The following is a 20,501-nucleotide window of genomic DNA, read 5'->3' on the forward strand; positions in this document are numbered from 1 at the left end:
TTAACTATGCTATCTTATACATGATCTCATTTTCCTTCTAACACACAGACACATATAAAAAGAAAAATATACTTCCAATACACCGACATTATTCCAACTACATTTTTTGGATTCTAGTCATATCTTAGCCTAAATTCAATCTTCTCCTATTTCTGAAAATTTCAAAATAAATCAAAGTCTGATACAAACTTCAGAATTTCCTGGGTCCACAGCTTAAATCCTAATGGAAATTAGAAGCCAAAGAAATTCTACTTCATACTTTCAGTTTTTCTTATTTGTGAGCTGGAAGGGAATATACAATACGTTCCAGATACAATGGTAGCAGCAGTAAGTGGAAACCTGCATTGAAGGCAGACATTGTCTGAGCTACAAATACAGAAAACACTCTAAGTTTGCTCAGAAGTCTCTGTGTAAGGAAGTGTGCTCCAAAGTCACACTGCTGAAGTGGTCTCTGAAGAATTCCTACCTCCCTTGAGGTCTCCACCTGAATACTCAGTCTTCAGAGAAAAGAAAGACAATATACACAGGATATGGCACAAGAAAGAAAATGGCCCAGGAATAGAGCTGGAGGGAGGTAGAATGAATGGAGACTTTGAAAATTACTCAGTCTCCCACTTCTACCTGAAAGACCAGCTTGAACCTTGAATTTTCTCAGCTATACTGGTGTCACACACTAGCAGTTTTCTAGTATTAAATTTATTACCTTTCAGCCATAGCAAACACTTCTGTATTGACTCAATTGTCAGAGGTCTCCAGTAATTAAATATTTATTAGAACCTGTATGTTTGTTTTATAAATTTCATAATAGTCTTGCCATTGTGTACTCCACTACTCGGAATATTAGGTTTAGGGATACGTCATGTAGCAAAAAGCCCTAAGTTACTACAGAAGCAACTGGCAGGTACCATGCCAAAAGAACCTTAGAAGGTACAAACAGAAACAACCAGGCTTAATTCCATATGCTCCAGACCAAGTTCACTGCACCCAAACTAGGTTTCTGCAAACCCTGCTCCTACATCAGTCTCTGAAGTGTACTGACACTGCACAAAGATGCCCCACTCAAGTGGGGTGAAAAGACACTCCTGTGCTTGTGCAGAGCCAGCTCATGCTCCAGTCACACCTGTGCTGTTACTGTCTATGCACTTCAGGGCCTAAACAGGTGATTCTGGAAAGACAACACAAACTATCCGATCCCATTTGCACAAATCCAGCTCAAACCTTCCACACCTTACTGTCTGTGCGGTTCAAAAGTGATGGCTTGTCCTGGGCAGCTAGTCCAGGAAGAAACACAGCCACGTTTTTACTGCGTGGCACTTCACCTAATACTCCGTATTAAAATGTAAGCTGACTATGCATGGGAACATCTCTTGTTGTTTTTCATCTGCAACTTGATTATGTTAAGTTGATGAATACTTGTATATTTTAAAGGAAAATGCATCTCACAGCAGCTATGCAAGATCATAGGTCAACGGGTAAAATATATACTATTATTTTCAAAAATTATATGCACTTCAAATATCACACCACAAAAGCTTCAGTGCATTATTCCCTTTCTTATTCCATATTATTGCTGTTTTCATATACTTCTAAAAATCAAGGCTCAAATTCCTGTATCAGTTTGTTTCTTCAGTAAAGTTAATCATAGGGATAGGAATTTAAGGACACTCAATATTCCCCTCCTCTTGATATAATCAAGACCTTTAAAGACAGTAGCAATGACACATCAAGGTCTTTCAGAGTCTTACTATGGAAGCAGATTCAGCTACTGAAAATAAGTTTTGCTATAGTTACAGTTCTATGTGGTGCATGAATGAATAGGCAGCCTTCTTCATAGCCCATAAAGACAAGGACTTGAGAAAATGAACTGCTGCACCTTCTGGATACAGGCTGATGAAGGCAGAATATTCCTGCTACTAGAAATCTGAATGCCAACCTGTCTCAGCCTTCAAAAGGACCAGCTTATCTCAGTGAGAAAAATACCACTATGAACAGGCTCTTGAGGTTGCTTGCTTACATTGACAAACATATTAATTGCCAGACTCATTTTTATATCATCATCTGCAAGGGAAGTAAGGTAAGTGTTTGCTGCACATCTTTTGGCCAAGGCTTTTACTGCTGTCTAAGAAAGGATGTTTGGCCTGGCCTGTGTGACACAGCTATTCCTGAAAGGAATGCACGCTCCCATAACACAGAGGCTGAGGAACAGGCAGGTAAAGTGTGCCAGGTGTCAGCAGAGGCTGTGCCTTCTTCACCACTCCTACAGCCTGAGCTCAGAGAGGGCTGCTGCACAAGGACAGGCTTTTGACAGCAGTGCCTCTGTAAGGCTGCACCAGGGACAAACCATTTGTCGCTCGGCTGCTGTGCCAGGAGCAATTGACAGTGATCCTGTGCCTGGGGACTCCAACAGACTGAGGCAGGCTACTGATGCATGTGGAATGTGGAGCCATGCAAAGCAGAATGAATCTTCCTACGAGCACTGCAGCCAGCGTCTGATCAGGCCAGACAAGGCACTGTCATTTTTTTCCTTTTATTTTATTGGATTCTTCCCTATAAGAACAGTTAAAATTAAAAATGCTCCTCTTTCATCCCCTTTTGCCATTCAAAACTTAGGCTTCTCATCCTTAAATAAATGATGAAGAATACAAACAGCTTATACTTTTCATCTATCATCTGAAAGAGAGAAACAAAAGACCTATGGAAGAAGAACGGAAGTAACTACTTGATTTCACATTGCATGGTTTCAGAAGGCTGATTTGAATATTTGGAAGACTAAAGGTACCTGACTATACTTCCTCAGGACTGAAAATCCTGAAGATTCTCTGTTCACGGCAGAGCTTTTGCCTTCCTACAGTTCTGACACCAGCAAAAAGTGTGGCCTATTGTTGAGTATGAAGAGTATTTTCCTTTAAACAAGAATTAGTTATAAAACTCCATGGGCTAATCTACTGCCATCTCAACATACATGCATAAAAATAATGAGGAAATTCAGCATGATTATTGCTCGGCATTTTTACAGAAAGGTATTTCACCATTCCTTTCAACTTCTGCTTTAGCTGTAGGAACAATTATGATTTAAGTAAACAATACTTATTTTATGAAACATTATGTACTAAAGGCATACTTTCCCTACTGTTACCTCTCCTTTATAATGAAGAATTTAGAAGAATTAGGGATGTTCTCACCAAACTTAATTTTTATGTCAGTGTGTACATCCTAAATGCCAAATTAATTTTTTAAATACCTCCTTTGCTCACAAACTAATAATTCAAATTTTACCTTAGAGCAAATGACTTTAGCACAAACACAAGCATTTTAATGAAGAACATTGATTGTTATCAGAGGAAAATCATTAGTCATAATATTGTAAAGATACTGCTGCAACAACAAAAAAAGAATTTGAACTGATGTAAGACTCAAAATCATTAAAAAATAAAGCAACAGTATTATTATGCTATCTTTCATGTCAATTCTTCAACTAAATATCAACAATTTTTCATCTTCTAGAAAAGAGGTGTGGTCATCCTGTGAAATAGTCCCAGCTGCACTGCTGACAGAACGTGTTTCTTGATATACAGCATCTCATTTCAGGAAGCAGGCTCCTTCCTCCTCAGTCCCCACACAGAGGCATAAAAAGGAAAAAAGCTACATATGGACTTTGTTTTGACACAGAAAGCAAACTTCAGGGAAACAACACAATACTCATTCAGCCAAAATAAAGCAAAAGCCTGACAGCTAGTGACATCTTGTTCAAAATGGTAGTTTTTAGCCTTCAAAACAATTATTTGGTCTTAAGAAATAAACACCTTACTTTTTCTCCTTGCCTTTCTGAATTTGACAGCAGCCAGGTTTATTAAATTCATTCCATATAAATTGTAGTCTATGAAGAGTTGGAGGAGGTAGGGAATATGAGCTTCATGAGGCTGGTAAGATTTGTTCATTATGGCTCCACCTTGCAGAAGCTCACAAACTCTAAAAGACAAATAAAGACATAAAGAAAAAATTATTCCAGTACAACAATATTGATATTTGACTTTATCAAAATATAGAACACCTGGAGATTTTAAATTTTGCCTTAGTTGTATTTTTAACTTAAGAATTGTGTTTTCACTATAACAGATGAACAAAGATGGTCTCTGCTAATAATAATACAATATTTGGGTGTTAGTTGCAAAGGAGATTTGAATTCTTCAGCTTAAGAAACACACAGCTCTCTGAAAAAAATCCCCATCCTACAATATTCTTTTCCTGCAAGTGATCCAAAAGCCACTATAGGCCATGGAAATCTTTCTACAGAACAGCTGTGGCAGCTGTATGCCTACACACCAGTAAGAAGTTTGAAAGTCTCTCTGGTTCTCGTTGACATACAAATGATACATATAACATCCTTCATGGTTTTCAAGCTACATATTGTATACTCAGAAGCAGTATTTTAAAAGTCTGCAGAAGGACAAATCCTCTCTTTTAAACAGCTACACATTAAAAATAACTGCAAATATTTGAATAACTAGTACAATAAGTTTATCTCAAATTAACAGTATACAACTATACAACAAAGAAAAGCACTAAGCATTTCTAAATGCAACAAACTGGGATGAAAAATAAAGTTTTATACAGAAAAAAAAGAAAGGAGTAACTTAAGTGAAGTGTCAGTCCTTATTTGGATAGGAGCAAGTCAAATGTGAGAAGCTCCAACTTTTGAAACAACTGTCCTGTCATACATTAATACAGAAATTGTAAACTACACAAAATTTCACTTGCCTAGAAAAAAAATCAGACAATCCTGTCTTATGATCATGTACTGGACCTTTTTAAAAAAAGTTAAATACGTAATAGTACACACTCAAGGGATTTCAGTTTATTCTTGGGAAATAATTCCTCCTTATTTCTTCCTGAATTTGCTACAGCTACTTTGAGAGAAAGATTGAAATGAACAGCACTTTCATACAACAGAACACTACTCTATTGCAAAATAGAGAACCTGTCTAATAACAAAAGCTATTCAGTTTTCCATGTAAATAATAAATTTAGTAATTTTTACTGGAATTAAAACCTACAAAAATTTGACAGCTACATTGTTTTCCTTAAGAGCTACAGGAAAAGTAAGCTGATGCAAATTTGTTTAAGTGTTCACTAATTACAATAAACACAGAACAACTAAAGACAAGTATGTTTTGGCATTGCTCTCCTAACACTCTACTGCTTTAAAAGATTATTGGTAAATTTTGAAGTGTTTTGAAAACAATGAGACAATACTTTTGGAGCTTTTATTTTGTTAACTTATTGGCAAATCTTGTTTCAAACCTGACTTTTTTATTCAAGATATAAGGAAATCAGACAGAACTTCGTATTTTCACATCCTTACCTTTTTACCATTGCAGGATTGTAAAGATAAATCTTCATAAACTGTCTCTCCTTTTCATGGTAACCATAAAAAGGCCTGGAGGGAAAGAATAAAAGCAAGAAGCTAGCCAGTTATGCTGTGGCATTTATTCAATGGCATTTGAATATAAGGAGTATTAAATAAGCATGTCTATCCACCCAAGTAAAGATGAAGATGTATTTCATTTAGGTCTTCCCCTTCTTAGCCTCTTATGCAAACAAAGTATCTTGAAACACTCTTATGCTGCTTTAAGGCAATGAGCAGCTGACTTTCATTAATGACTGCTCTGAAATTCTAAGGCAAGACAGGTGAAAAGACACAGGTTCTCCTAACTTCTACCAGTTCTCACTTATTCGAGTAAAGATTGTCATCAACAGTTTACTCTGCACAGCTTTCATTACTGAGATGTATAATTTACATAGTTCTCACAAAAAGAACAACATCAAGAAATCTGGTAGGTGACCTTCTTTGTTACTGGAAAAACATCGGAACGTTCTGATTGAAAAAAACTGAAGCTATTGCAGCCATTTTACTCACAAGACCTAAAAGCCACCAAAACTGGCTGGGAACAGAAATATTATCTTCCTACACTTAACAATTAGAAAGAATGTATTTCAGAAATTCACGAAAAAAGCAAATAAAACATAGTGTTGCACTACACTGAAAATTAGCATTTACATTGTTTTGAAGATGAAAAAAATGATGAAAATGATGAAAAACTGAATGCATGTACTTCGATTACCTGTGATCTACTAGGATATTTTCCCATTATTCATTATGATATGACTTATTTTTCAGCTCTTGGTTATGCAAGTTAAATAAAAATTAACTAATAGAATCCTTAAAATGCTAACATTCAATATTGAAAGCTACACTAAATAAAACACAATGGTCATCTTGACAGATTAATAAACGTTTCAGAGCCTCTACTTCCTGGCCTGTGCTGCTGTAAGAATCAGACAGACAAATATGACTTGAGAGTCTCTGTGGGGGCCCTTTTACATGAACCAAAAAAACCACCCCACCTAGAATCAGGCTCCTGCAAGACACACCTGGTCTCAGGGAACCTAGAATAACCCAGAGAGGTAGAAAATGCTGCATAGAAAGTACTGCTCTAACAGCAGAGACAGAAAAAGCTAAGAATAACAGATTTTGCAAAATTATAGACACTAGGATACAATTTAGGAAAAAATTATGGTGTCAAAAAGGCTTTTTCTGAAAATCTGTTAACTATGTTAAAGTCAAAGCAAATGAGAAGAGTTATTTGGAAGTTGTACAGCCCTGTATGAAGACATATGTGGGTGGGGAATGAAAAAGGATTAGCAATGCAATCACCCCAGTCCAAAATGCTTCTATGCAGTTGTCCTAGGGTGACTTTATGATGTTTGTATCCCCAATAGTCTGTTCAGTGTGTGCTGTGTATTGTGTTCTGCACCTTTAAGACTGATTCTCAGTGAAACAGGGAGAGAAGAAGCTCACAGCTTGTTTTGCACAAAACTGCCTGACTCCTACACATTCTCTCTCCTGGACTCTGTGTTTGTCTGAGGCACGAACAAGGGGTGGGACAGAGATCTCCTGTGCTTTTTAGTTAGTTTTAGCTAGCTAGGGCAGAGAAGCTCTCTGGATTGTTTTTTTTTTTTCCTTTTTCCTTGAGACTGTTTAAATCTGCTCTAGACTGAAAACCCAAAGGAGCACCTGCGGCTCACCGAGCCTGGACCTCCAGAAGGACTGAGACAGATAAAAAACTGAGTGAGCTGAGCCACCCATGGCAAGGATTTTCTCAGGTTAACCATCACTCTTCGGAGCAGCGAGAGGTTTTATTGTTTCATATTATTCATTCTTTATGCTTGTGGGCATTTTGTTTGTTAAATATATAGTTTTTTCACTTTTCTCCGAGGAAGTTCTTTTCCTGGACTGGCTGGGGGCAGGGGCCTTTTGGATTTGCTTTCCAGAGGGACCCTATTCGGAGATTTCCTCCCAAATTTGCCCTAAACCAGGACAGCAGTACGACTGCAAAGAAGTATTCCAAACAATCCAATCTCCTGACAGATCATACTTACATTCCAGATACTAATGATACTTTGAAAACATGTTGGACAGTAGAAGATGGATTGCCTAAAGCCACATTGAGTGCTCTGTCAATGCTGAACGCCACTTGACGAAGGTAGCATTCTGGATGCTGTCCAAAACCATCGTACGGTACATAGAGGTAAGGAAAGACACCATGTAAGTGGAGACAAGTCTTCTGACCTAAAAATAAAAGGTAAACATTTATTTTCTAATGGCTACTTTTCTTCTTCTAAGTAGTTGCTACATCTGAATTTTTTTGTATTACTTTCAGGTTCTGCAGACAGGATAAATTTATGATGCAAGTGCAGGTGTGTTTCAAACAAAAGGTACTAATGTAGAGCAGTTCTCACACTTGATTCATTGACAAGAGCAATACAGAACAGATGTGATTACGTGACATACACATGATTACACCTGTGTAACAACAGAATTCACTACTAATTATTTTCCTTCTAGTAATAACACAACATCTAAGAATAACTTAGCATACTGAATAAATGTTGTATGCTTAACAGTTTCTCAGACTTTGTGAAAAATTTTCAGTATCAATCACACAACCCCTCAGAAATTAAAAAGAACACCAGAGCACCTATGAGGTGTGGTGGTGTGGGTTTTTGCTTTGAGTTTTCAGGCTAGATTTTTATTTCATTTGTGTGTTATGATTTAAATTATACATGCCGTTATGTGTCAATTCTCTGTATCCCTGCCTCTGTTTCTAGAACCTTCCTTGCCAATCTTCCCTAACTCGATATATCATTTGCTGTTTTGTATCATTACACTGCTTCTGCTATTCCCATTGGATTTAGTTCTGTATCTCTGCCTTGGACTCCTCCCTGAGTGCATTCTCATTGGTTGTTTGCTTTGTATTGCCTGTGTATAAAATCCACAGCAAGACACGTGCTCCCGGTCCTTGGGGTTCAGCTTTTAGTTTTTATTCTTCAGTTGCACCTTTAATAAATCTCCTTAGTTTACCCCAAGACCAGTCTCGCCTCTGTTTCATCTCTGCGCCCCAAAAGCAACCTCTGAGACCACTGAAGTTCCTGAGCGGGGAGAAAGAGTCTCCCTGGAGGGATTGTGTTGCGCCCCAATGCTGCCTTGTGCGTCCTGGGAAACACACACTGCAACAATGAGGCCATTCAGTATTCTAGTTATTCAGGCGTAAGTTGGGATGTGGAAAAAAACCCAGGTGATTTTCAACTTTTAAAATCTGTGGATTCCCCTCAGAGATTTCTATTGTATATGCACATCTCTAGGCTTCTGACAAACACACTTCTCAGCATTAACTTCCATGAGTCTGCAGTAAGAGCAGAGTGAAAGGACACACCATGAAAACCTTTGTGCTGGACCACAGTCTGAGCTTCTCGCTCACACAAGGCCGTACAGTAATATGGACTGGGACCTCCCAAACCCACCACACTTTTGGGAGGGACTAGTCTCAACTACAACGCATGTTATGTATTTTTTTCTCACTGCACTACAACAAAGCATGCATTTGCTGCAATCCATTTGCCACCTTTTCAGTCCCCAAAATCATACATGGCTTCTCACTGGCCAATGAAAAACTTTCACAGAAAAATACTGTAAGCATGTGTTGCTGATTAACAACCACCACCACCATGACAGGCAGCACGTATCCCTTTGCATTTTGTTTGGATGAACTCCCTGCATGAGGACAGCAAAACTGGCTGGGCTTTCATCACCCAGGAGACGACTGCTACAAAAAAGGAGCACAGCTTCACTAGTCCACAAGACCAATGAAAAGAATTCCAAAAGTCCACTCTTTCAAACTGAAGTTATTTCTCAGCTGGTGAAGGTTGCCTGAAGTAAGTACACTCAATCATATCCCAGTGACCACCCAGTGAAGACAGCTTAAGTCCATTAAAGCGTATCAATAACAAGACCTTCAGGCTGAGGACGGCCTGCAAATCTTTTACACCTGTGAAAAGCATGTCCCCAAATCCCACTATCAGCATAGCTTTTTTGGCCTCTTTTTTAAAACTGAGGTCAGATGTATTGTTCTTCAAATTATGTTTAGAAGTAAAGTAATTGCTCAAAAAAATGGTACTACAAGTCCATCTTCCATGGTGAATTTTATTCTTGAAAGTCAAGTCCATCAAGTCTCCTCCTCAACGTTGAAATACAAACTATATATGCATTCATAATGTTGAAGTAATCATCTATGAACTCTGCCCATGTCTCTAAAATAGTTAAGGAAAATAAAATTCTTATTTATGTACCATGTTTTTCAAACAATAATCAATAGATTAAGAGAAAGGGGAAACTAAAGAAATTAAGAACTACAGGTTTAGGGTTTCTTTGAAAGGACAGTAACAGCTTTATATGGCAGGAAACTTCTTCACTGCTAAGGTGGAAAATGTCATATATTAGTAGCATGTGAACTGAGAGGACTGATTTGTGCAGTGGTAGCAAACCACTTATTTTCTATACCTAGTCACCAACAAATCTAAGTGTATACTGATGGCTGTACCTAGGATTGATTTTGAAATAAGGGAATCCTCTATGCAAATATAATTATCAGAAAATTAACAGTTGTTTAAAGTTCTACAGTTTCTCTATTGAAGTTTGGTTGGTTTGTTTTGGGAAGGATTTGAGTTTGGTTTTTTTATTTTTATTTTTGTTTTTAAGTTGGAAATGGTGGGTTGTTGCTGTTAGGTTTTTGTTAATGTATCCCAGGATCATGTTCAGAGGGAAATTTAAACTAGTTCATGAAGTAATTTGTCTGAATGCTCACTGCAGCTTGAAAAAAACCAAGAGAACAAACCAACTCACCCCAAGCTAAATTTGATATTGGAATACAGACTGAATTTCTGTATATACAAATATACATGTCTATCCCCCCATAAATTTTAGAAGTTCTGATGCTTGCTTCCTAGAGCTTGTCAGTCAGAATCAGTTCTGCACTTATACTTTTTTATTTGCACTACTAGCTATGGACTCCTTTCAAAAGCATGAATTTTTTCCTGTTTTCAAAAATACCTTAGCTTTAATGGTTGTCCGAGTATTCTGGGTTATAGTTAATTTATGACCCCTTAAAATACAAAATTGCAAAGCGCCAGAATAAACAGAACAGTGACACAGTCTAAACTTACTGTACTTAAATTCAGGTTCCTTTCAAGTTAAGCAGCTATTTAATAGTTCTTGCTGAACTGAAAATGTAATTTTATTGTTGAATAAAAAAAGAGAATGCAAAGAAAGTTTCCTTCTATTTCCTTCTGTTCCCTTTCCCTGTACTCCCCTTTATGTGCAAAAAACCCCATGGCTTTCGATTGAGCAGACTCAAATTACCACTTAACTCCAGGGAAATCTTATAGAACACACACCCTGAACTGCTTTTCATTTTTGATTCTGCCAAGAAAGCAAACAAGTTACTGCTGAGCTAAGACTCCTACTAGGCTAACAGCTGTCAAGTTACACGGGTTTACCCAGCTACTTTGATCTTTGATAGTATTGATTTATTTATCGTGCTATTTAGTTATCCTGCTATTTTTACTTAAAATAGACATAATTACACGTCTCTCCCTGTTAAGTGTTAAGCGCTCAGTGTTAAGAAGTCAGGTGTTTGCATCATTTAGGTAAAATCATCAAAATGCAGCAAACATCATGGTATTGAGTTTGAAGCCCAGGCTCCAGTAATAGCAACTATGGTTTGCACTAACTCATTAAAAATTTGAGTGGATTCTTTTCAGTAGAGCCACATGGAGAAAAAAAAATCTGCCCACTGAGGATTTCAGGCTACACAGACCTGCCAAAGAATTAAAAACCTGGCTTAGGAAAAGGTTTATCTTATGCTCTTCTTTTTGGAGATACAGAGAAACAAATTTGTACCACTAGAACAGTACTGACTTCTACAGCACCCACTTGCAGTGACCAGATGATGTTATTTTTATATCTGTTCATCAGTTTCTTCATATTTGTAGAATCAGTGGAAGTGATAGATTCAATAATGAATGAGAACATGTTCTACAGTTGTGATACAGTTCATATAACTTTTCATAAATGATACTCAAAGCCATGTGGCTCTTGTCCTGTAATTCTTAATTTAGGAATGGGTTACAGAACCCCCACAAACTGAACTCAATGCTGGAAACACTTTGAATAGACTTTTTCTTTAGTATTTAGAAAACAAAAACTGAATCTAAATCTAGATAAATATGACTTCAGAGAACAGTTCAACGCTGTTCTACATGCAGACATATTTTGCTGTGATATTTCTGCTACAGAACAAGCTGATCCCATTATAAGAAGCTAAGCAAAGCCATGGGGAACAATGGCATGGGAGTAAAACAGAGACTACAGCAGCATTTAGAAGCATGGCAAAACCCTGAGATTTTAGGAAATTTGGGCTGAGAATTAATAAAGAGATGGAGGAGATGGAGAAAATGGAAGACAAATGCTTTCCATGCACTTGCAATCTATAAGAAGTACTTTAAGTACAGTTTTGTGAAGTGGAAGGACTAATTAAGCTTGGACAAGTATTAGAAGAAGAATGCACACAAACACATCAAGTGTCACTACAGGATGCAGAAAAAATCAGACAAACATAAGGGATTTCATTCCTTTAACAGCAACAGTAAAGCAAAATAATTAGAAAACAAAAGACATGACAGTACCATCTTAAAAAGAAAATTGGTATTTTCAACTAACTTGAACCACTTGCATTCAAAAACACTTGAAAAATGAACTGTGAATAGTGACACCTACAGAGAATTAGAAAACTAACAATCCTGTTGTAAAAATAATTCTAAAAATGAAACTTTGTGGAATAATATTAGAATTCAATTTCAAAGGAATTTCTTCACGCAATAAAAGCTCTTATGCCTTAGGCAATCTCACTCTTTCTGAGAGCAACCTCAGAGAGCAACATGAAGTTCTAACAGGACTTCATCTACTCTGCTTGGTAGGAGCAACATGGCCCTGTCAGTCTAAGCTATGTTGCTCACTGTGGTGGGCTTGTCACGCCTGTATCACTGAATACCCTCAGAGCTGAGATACTGAAACAGACAGGTCTCAATTACTTTCTAGTGCTAACACAGCCCCTATGAAACTACAGCCACCACTCCTTCCCTCTGACACAAAGTAAATGAATAACATACACGGACTGGTAAGTTTGGTAATACTTTGATGAAGAGAAATCTCTTTTCTAACAAAACTTGGGAAGATCTTTCTCCCTTAAGACTCTTGTTAAGTCATTCAGAAACATAAGAGTTCATGCTTTTAATCTCAAGGAGTTTTTCAGTAGTATATTAATGTAACTTCTTCAATGATTAAATGAAACTTTCCATCTTCTCCCAGAGTCGTGAAACAAGTCAGCTTTTTCACAAGGACTGAGAAGAAAGGGAGAACTACATACACTGCAGTCCTAGGTACTAGAGAATACTGGATGTCAGAGGAACAAGAATAATGAAATTAGGCCTTGCAGCAGCATGGTATCCTCAAAACATAATCAAGAACAGAGTGCAAAGACCTTATTTTACGGATAATATCAGATATTTGTGCCCTAGGGTGTAAGAAAACACTTTTTTCAGTAGCACCTGTAAATGAGACCCCAAAAAATTTTTCTTACATTTGTTGGAATCCAAATGGAATGTTTGGTTATTTATAATTATTTAGCCAGTAACTGTTCCTTGCACCATTTAATACCTCTAACTCTTATGAAGGCCAAAAAAACCAAACCAATACAATAAACAAATAACCCCCCCCCAAACAACAACCAAAGAACCATCACTAGGAAAATGAGGCCTTTGACTCACTGCAATTAGATTGCTCCTCAGTCTTCATGCAAGGATGCTTAGTGAAGGAGAATAGCTGGGTTTTCGGTCTGTAATTTAAAATTAAAACCTTCATATAACTAGATGCGCACTGTGTGATAGCCTGAGCTATGGTGGGAAACAAAGATCAGAGAAAAGCAGATCTCTGGGCAGTATGGAGATTTGAGCAAGAAGTCCACAACTTCCTTGAATTTGGTATCTTCCAAAGGACAAATTTTCCTCTCAGGTTAAGGTAACATCAAATGAAATTACATTTGAAACACTGATTTTTACTGACATCTCCAACTGATATCCATGCGATTAACTTGCTCACTGACAGTTTTTACATCGAGCCTCAGTTGTCTTAGTAATTTGAAACATTAGGCCTAAGATCACGTGGTTCAGTAAGTCTTGTCTTCTCCAGTCTAGCAAGCAATGCAATAGTCACACAAAACTGAAGACCATTAGATACTCTGAACTGTAAAATATCCAAAGAAGAGCCTTTGAGGTCTCTCAGGCTAGAATTTACACTGGGAATTACTGTTGATGGCAAGCATCAATTGTAAGCTCCAAAAGCAAGGCTACTATCTTTGTCTTACTGAGAATCTTTAACATCTATTTTTTAGTCTAATATTTAAGAGAGGCACTGATTTTTTTTTTACACATAAACCATGAGCAAACTCCAAGAAAAAGCATTAAAGTTGAAACAGTTTATTTAATACATCGACTCAACAAAGATATTCTGATTATCTCTGTAAAACTACCTCCTCCTGACTGGAATTGATTAGGATGGATCTTTTCTGAATTCCTGCTGAGATATTAGAAAACAATCTCAGAAGTACTACTGATAAGCCTAGCCATTTATAGGATGCAAAGCTACCTCATCAGAAAGGAACATCTATTCCCTACTGTTATCACCAAGCAAAAACAACCGAAATATAACTCAAGAAATTTATTGTTATGCAGTCCAACTAATACCAGGAAAGTTCAGAGAGATGGAGAAGATACTTTAAAAGTATCTCCAGAAATACTGGAGACCAAAGAAAGTAAGCATCTCAAAAAGCAAAGACAATCTATGTACAAACCATTCTTCAAGCTGATGAGTGTGAGTTACAAAAACAGCCGTAGTATTTTCTTCTTTTTTTAAGACACACAAGGTGAGGTCAGGTACTCGTTTATTAAGGACCCATCTATAAAATGAACCCCATACAAAATATTATTCTTGCTTCCTCTATTGACAGATTACTCATGTAAACAGCTGGACAATTATCAGTAACTATTTCTAGGATGAGTGTCAAAAATCACTATGAAGCCAGCTAAAATGAGCTAAAACAAACAAAGGAGGCAAATGCAGCTGGCCCAGATACAGATTCTAGCTATCATCTTGGGCTCTTGGCACTCACAGGCTGGCAGCACAGTCCAAGCTGCTATTCCTGTAAGAAATACAACCACATGAAAGCAACACAGGCAGACTATGTTAGACCACACTGACCAAAGCATAGCTGAATAGAAAAGAGTGTATTTACTAGTGCCAGGTAAACTGATGAGGTGTACTTCACCACAACCTGTAAAAGATGAAAAAACAAGTCAGTAGTAAAAAGAGGGAGCAGAGCAGTCACACAGCTTTTGGTTTCCACTTCCCTTCACAACCATTTATTAAAGATTGACACTGCCACACAAATTCTAACTTACTTGTCTTTCTTGGTGAAAGTAACACAAGTCACACGTGAATGGAGAACAGTGCACAGACAGATATTCAAAGAAAGAGTCTTTGTGATAACTGAACTTAAGCTTCCACTTCTACAGGAGGCTCATCTGCCTATTTAAATACTGTGATGTGTGTGCATTACTCCAGCCACGACACATCTCTTTGCCCTGTGTCAGACAAAACCAACTGAAACATTTCTGTTCAACAGGTATTTTCCTGTAAGCTACAGAGATAGTTAGAAAAAAGCACCATGAATTATTGCCAAAAATTATTTGTTACTCTAAACTGCAGGCAAAAAAACCCCTGGCCTTGTGGTAAGGTTAACAGTGTTTTCATCAGTAAAATCTTGCACACTCTTCAGAAATGTTGACTATGAATTCCTGTACAACACCAAGCTTGCGTAATCTCCCCAAGATTACACACTATAGAGTATACACACTCTCGTGAGTCACATTAGTTTATACTAACACCTAAATGACGTCACATTCTGTTTTCTCTTTCTGTATTCTTCAAACAGCACTACATAATTCTATAAATATTTCCTGAAGTTTTTGCGTTTGTATTTGTAGGTAACTATCATTTCAGCCCACCACTCGAGCTGATGAAAGATAGAGGATGTGCTCCACAAATACAAGCACTGCTCTTAGGCTACCCATAGACAAATTTGCAACACTTGGTACTCCTTATCACACATACCCTTTTTTTCATTAAAGAAATTCTTAACATCTTTTATATGTTTTAGGCTTAAAATTTTTGGACAAGCAGCAACTTACTAGGAAGTACTTCCTAACTACAGACATCTTCCAAATTTCTGTGTAAGCTTTTGAAATGACTTCATGGTGTGTGACAGTAATAGTAGGGGACAGAATCTCATGACCCAAGAAATAAACTGTGTTCTTAATATCTTACTAACTCTGTGTTCCAGGTTTATGTGGCAAGTGGTTGGCAGAGGAGAGGTGGCTGTGGGAAGAAGCCAGAGGCTGCCTTGTGCAGGACACAGCCAGACCCAGCAAACACTGCAGAGCACAGCTGAGTCCCTCAGCCAAGCTGGGGACACTTCTGGGAGAACATGTTTAAGAACATGGAACATTTCCATGGAACAGCAGATATCCCCTGCAGCCCATGGAGGATGCCATAGTGGAGCACAAGGATATTCCTGAAGGAACCGAAGCCCATGGAGAGCCCACACCAGAGCAGACAGAAGACGTGATGAGGAAGAAGGCTGAGACACCATTATGTACTGGTTACAACTCCCCAGCCATTCTCCATGTGAGCTTGCATGGCAGGGGTAGGGGATGTGAGAAATAGAGCTGAACCTGGGGGAAGGGGGTGGAAAGGTATGCTGTTTTGAGTTTGTTTGCCACAGCCTGAATTGATTTTATTTGGCAATAAATCAGCTATTTTTTTCCCAAACAGAGTTTGTTTAGCCTGCAATGGTAATTAATAAGCAATTTCCCTGTTGTTACCTCAACCTACCATTTTACTGTTGGTGTTTTTCATATTTTACCCCACTGCATGACCAGACTGGGGGTGGTGAGTTGCACAAGGAAGCAGCTGAAGGGGAATTTTGCTGTTGGCCAAGTTTGGCTCAGCACACACTGTCGCTATGGTTTTGAAGACTTTTTTAAGCCTTCTGTAATGTTCTTCATATTGGAGTCAGAATTTTTACTTTCTCACAGTTTGTACTATAAACAATGGCCATGTTTTGCTAACTGTCCTTCATTGTTTACATATTTTAGGTGGGAGGAGAAAGTTGATTGACAGTTGGCTTGACCAATGTGATTTGTGACGTGGAATTCCATCCTCCAATCCACAGGCCCCATAGGAAATGTATAAAATTGAGTTTTGTAAATAAACTCATCCCTTTTCCTGCTTTGCTCACCAGCGTGTGGTTCTTTTCGTGTCATCTGTGACAACACAACACTTAACAGAAATGATCCTCTGGATGTCAGCCTCTAAAACATACTAACTATGTCAGACAGTAAAGGTAACAAAAGCAAGTCTTGGTGTTAGTAGACTCCTACCTGCTACCTTGTGATCTCTAACTGCACCAGAAAACTTCAGAGGGAGTTACAGCTGCAAATCTCTCCTTTAAGCCCTTGCTCAGAATAGAAGTTTCAGTCTATCTGATTCAACTTAATAGAGACAACATACAGCCTCAATCACCAAAGTGACAAAACGTTTCAAAGGAACATTAATATATTAAACCACAAGCTTGACTAAAATAAAGTAGTCCTATTACTATAGCTTACATTAAATTATGTAATGGTATAAATATTGTCCATTTGTTAATACATAATTAAACAATGTGGGAGACAGTTCTATCCTTTACAACAAACCTATTTAAAAACATCTTAGTGAATGACATGCCTGCTCATGAGTCTTACAAAAAGGTACATGAAGGTGCAGAACATTCAAGATATTTCCATGGGGAGGAGAAACTACAGCAAGCAGCCAGAACAATAAAATGCTCTAATCCATCAAAGCTTTTTAAGCTGAGATTGCCCATACCTCAAATCCTTATTAATAGTTTTTCCTGAATATTCTCATGACAGGATCTTTTAAGCAGCTACACAAGGGAAACAATTTTCATCTGGTAATAGCAGCAGTTGGTGTGCCATGAATCCATCCTCAGCCCAATTCAATTCTGTAACGCAGTTAGAGAGGGTGCATCTCCATACATGACTTAGAGAAACCATATTCTTAAAAACTGGGCCTGAGTCCTGATTTATCTAACAGAATCGTAAATCCTGAGCAGTTCTAAAGTTTCTATCACACACATACATAAAAATGTTACCACCCCCTTTTCCTTCATATGATTTTTAGCCTTCACTTGAATTTAGCAGTTGTTCAATAATTATAGTTATCATCAACAGATACCCAGGAACCCTAAACCTCTTGTGGTGTAACTTAAGACGACATCCTTTGTGACTGAGATACCTTGCAAGTTTTTCAGTAAAAATACAAATAATATTTGAGCAATAATGAGATTTTTTCCTATGGTTTTGTCTAATAGCATTAATAAAGTTTGCATCAATAGCAAAATAATGGCATTAAAAGACAAGGATTCTCCCTCTCTAGGTTCTCAGTAGCCCTACTGCTGAGTATCTAGTCAGCACAGAAAACAACAAAAAACCAAATAAAACCCCCTAAAAACCACTACCACAACACAACCAACCAACCAAAAAAAAACCCACTCTGCATGAAGAGGGGGAACAAAAAGATAAATAGAGATTTTAAAAAAACGCAGAGTGGGAGGTGTTGGTGTTGGGGAAGAACAGGGCTAATCTGACAGAAATCTTAGAAAGTGCCAGAACAAAGTGCTATTAATTAATCCCTTGACTCCTCGCATATATTATTGAAGTGCATTTGTACAACTGATAGTGACTCACAAAACCTTAGCTACACATGATACAGAGTAAAGACCTGGAATCTGCAAGTCAGAACAACATGCTGAATGATTTACTTGCATAATGCATATCTCATTTGTCACAGCAGTTAGAAATTTATGCCAATGAAGCAGACACCAACACATACAGAAAGGTTCATCACCGAGGCAGATGAATATCACTGTAGTAAACAGCTAGCATTCCCAACCTTGGAATTTTTATTGTGATGCTGAGTAGGTCATATGTTAAAAAGGCAGAGGGAGCCTTTATTACATTGAGACAATTCAAATGTTTTAGAAAATGGCAAAGCAATTCTATGCTTAATTAAATTATTAATTTAGCATTGTAATGTTACAGAAACTTAAACTATTTCTGTTGAAACCCCACAAAATCTTAAAAAATAAAAATCTAGTATTTTCATTTTGTTTTTCATATACAAGTTACTATCATTACCACAGCTCAAACTTGCAGATAAATTTAAAAAAATTATAAATACATCAGTATTACAAGTAAAAAAACCCTCTCAGAGTGAATGCGTAATTTGTATTGAATTTTTGACTGGGGATGATAAAAAAGATTATGCCTACTCACTGAATAATTGGTTAGAGTCACTAAGCACCTTGTGCTAATTGCAAAGGAAAATGAGAAAATACAGTATTTTATCACGTTGTTGAAAATCATCCTAATTTTCACACAAAGGAAAATAATTCTAGCATATTTTCACTCTTTTTAGTGACTGCAACCCTGGTGTTCTTTTAACAAAGAATTTATACGCAACACTGATGAATGGGGACTCCAGAACTCCCACAGCCAATGAGGAAAAGATGAGAGGGGAGCTAGTTAAAATTCGGCAACTCTGAAGACTGAAGATGTCCTTATTCATTGCAAGAGGGTTAGGCTAAATTACCTTTAAATGTCCCTTCCAAACCAAACCATTCTGTGGTTCTCTGAAGGTGAAAAACCAATTTCAATTGATCAGTAGACACCATTTGACAGACTTTCCTGATCCAGATCAAGATCTAGGGTAATTTGTTCCTTGTCTCAGGTCACAGAAGGACCAGAAGTCTGCATCAAAATTTATGTTGGTATTTCTAAGGCTCCATAAGGCCGTCTTTCTCATTTGTTGTTTATGTGTAGCTCATCTTTCTGGTTAAACCTCCAAGAATTTACTATAATTTGATAAACAATATAAACAAGCAAGCCAAATAACAGTAAGACACTGAATAATGAACAAGTTTGAGATACATAAAAGGTAAATGTGTTGAAGATAAAAGCATCAATTAAGGAAATTCAAGATTGTTGCTAAGTCACAAAATTTCTATAGAAAACTGCAATATATTACCAGGACATACAGAACTAAAAAAAAACCATTAATAGTATCATGACACATAGGCTTTGCTATTATAAAAATAACATCAGCTCTTACACATCAGTTCTGAGAACAACTGTCTACCAAACACAAACTGACCAACATTTGGCCTCAGCACAGGTGACATTATCACACTATTTAACCTTCTCAATCAAGATCAGCCCAGGACAAAAGAGCAAACCTGCCAAACAAACCACCTTTGATTCAGCTACTGCTCCATGCTCTCCTTTGTGGTGAATATATACTCTCTCATTTAATTCCAGCTCTGTAAGAGCAATAACTGCACGAGTCATCTTGTGGCTGGAATGAATAATGTACTAGATTCCCCATGAATTTTAATCTAAAACCAGTTTTGTGACACTACTGCATGTTCAGCATCTGCACACATCAACTTCAGCAAGCATATCAAAAGATGAAATTATGAGTGGAGTTTGGTTGCAAATGGTACAGCTGAAATAATAAAGATTTACTGCTCACACCAGCACATGAGCAACTACGTTATAAAGGTGCATGGATTTATTTGAGCTAGAGGTAGAGTACTCGCTTGCTGGTCTTTTCTTCCCCCTAAATTTAAATGTCAAACTTATTTCAATATTACCTATGAATTACTGTTGAAAAATATACATGTTTTAAGTTACTACATTTTATAGTAATTTTTTTAAAAATATACATATTAAAGCAATTTGAACCTAGCATATACAACTAGATCTTTTAGTTCCATTTAGATCTTTGAGTTTTCAGATTACAGTGAACTGAATGGAAAACATTTCAATGTTCAGACACTACCTTCTTTTCCCCACCCATTTTTAACCTTAAC

General features: G+C 37.3%; 1 protein-coding gene and 1 long non-coding RNA gene across 2 annotated transcripts in view; one reads left to right on the top strand and one right to left on the bottom strand.

The window, feature by feature from the left end:
- Nucleotides 1-20,501, bottom strand: part of REV3L (REV3 like, DNA directed polymerase zeta catalytic subunit) — a 113,677-nt gene that overhangs the window by 64,878 nt on the left and 28,298 nt on the right. The window contains exons 2-4 of the mRNA XM_063389820.1: nt 7,441-7,630; nt 5,363-5,437; nt 3,809-3,969 (exon numbers count right to left, since the gene is read on the bottom strand). Of these exons, the coding sequence (XP_063245890.1) occupies nt 3,809-3,969; nt 5,363-5,437; nt 7,441-7,630 (426 nt within the window). The remainder of the gene's footprint in view (nt 1-3,808; nt 3,970-5,362; nt 5,438-7,440; nt 7,631-20,501) is intronic.
- Nucleotides 6,674-16,977, top strand: LOC134546744 (uncharacterized). The gene is made up of 3 exons (XR_010079250.1): nt 6,674-7,194; nt 7,448-7,589; nt 15,852-16,977. It is a non-coding gene; the product is annotated as an uncharacterized LOC134546744 (long non-coding RNA).

This window comes from Prinia subflava, chromosome 2 (genome assembly GCF_021018805.1).
Source record: "Prinia subflava isolate CZ2003 ecotype Zambia chromosome 2, Cam_Psub_1.2, whole genome shotgun sequence".
Taxonomy (NCBI): Eukaryota; Metazoa; Chordata; class Aves; order Passeriformes; family Cisticolidae; genus Prinia; species Prinia subflava.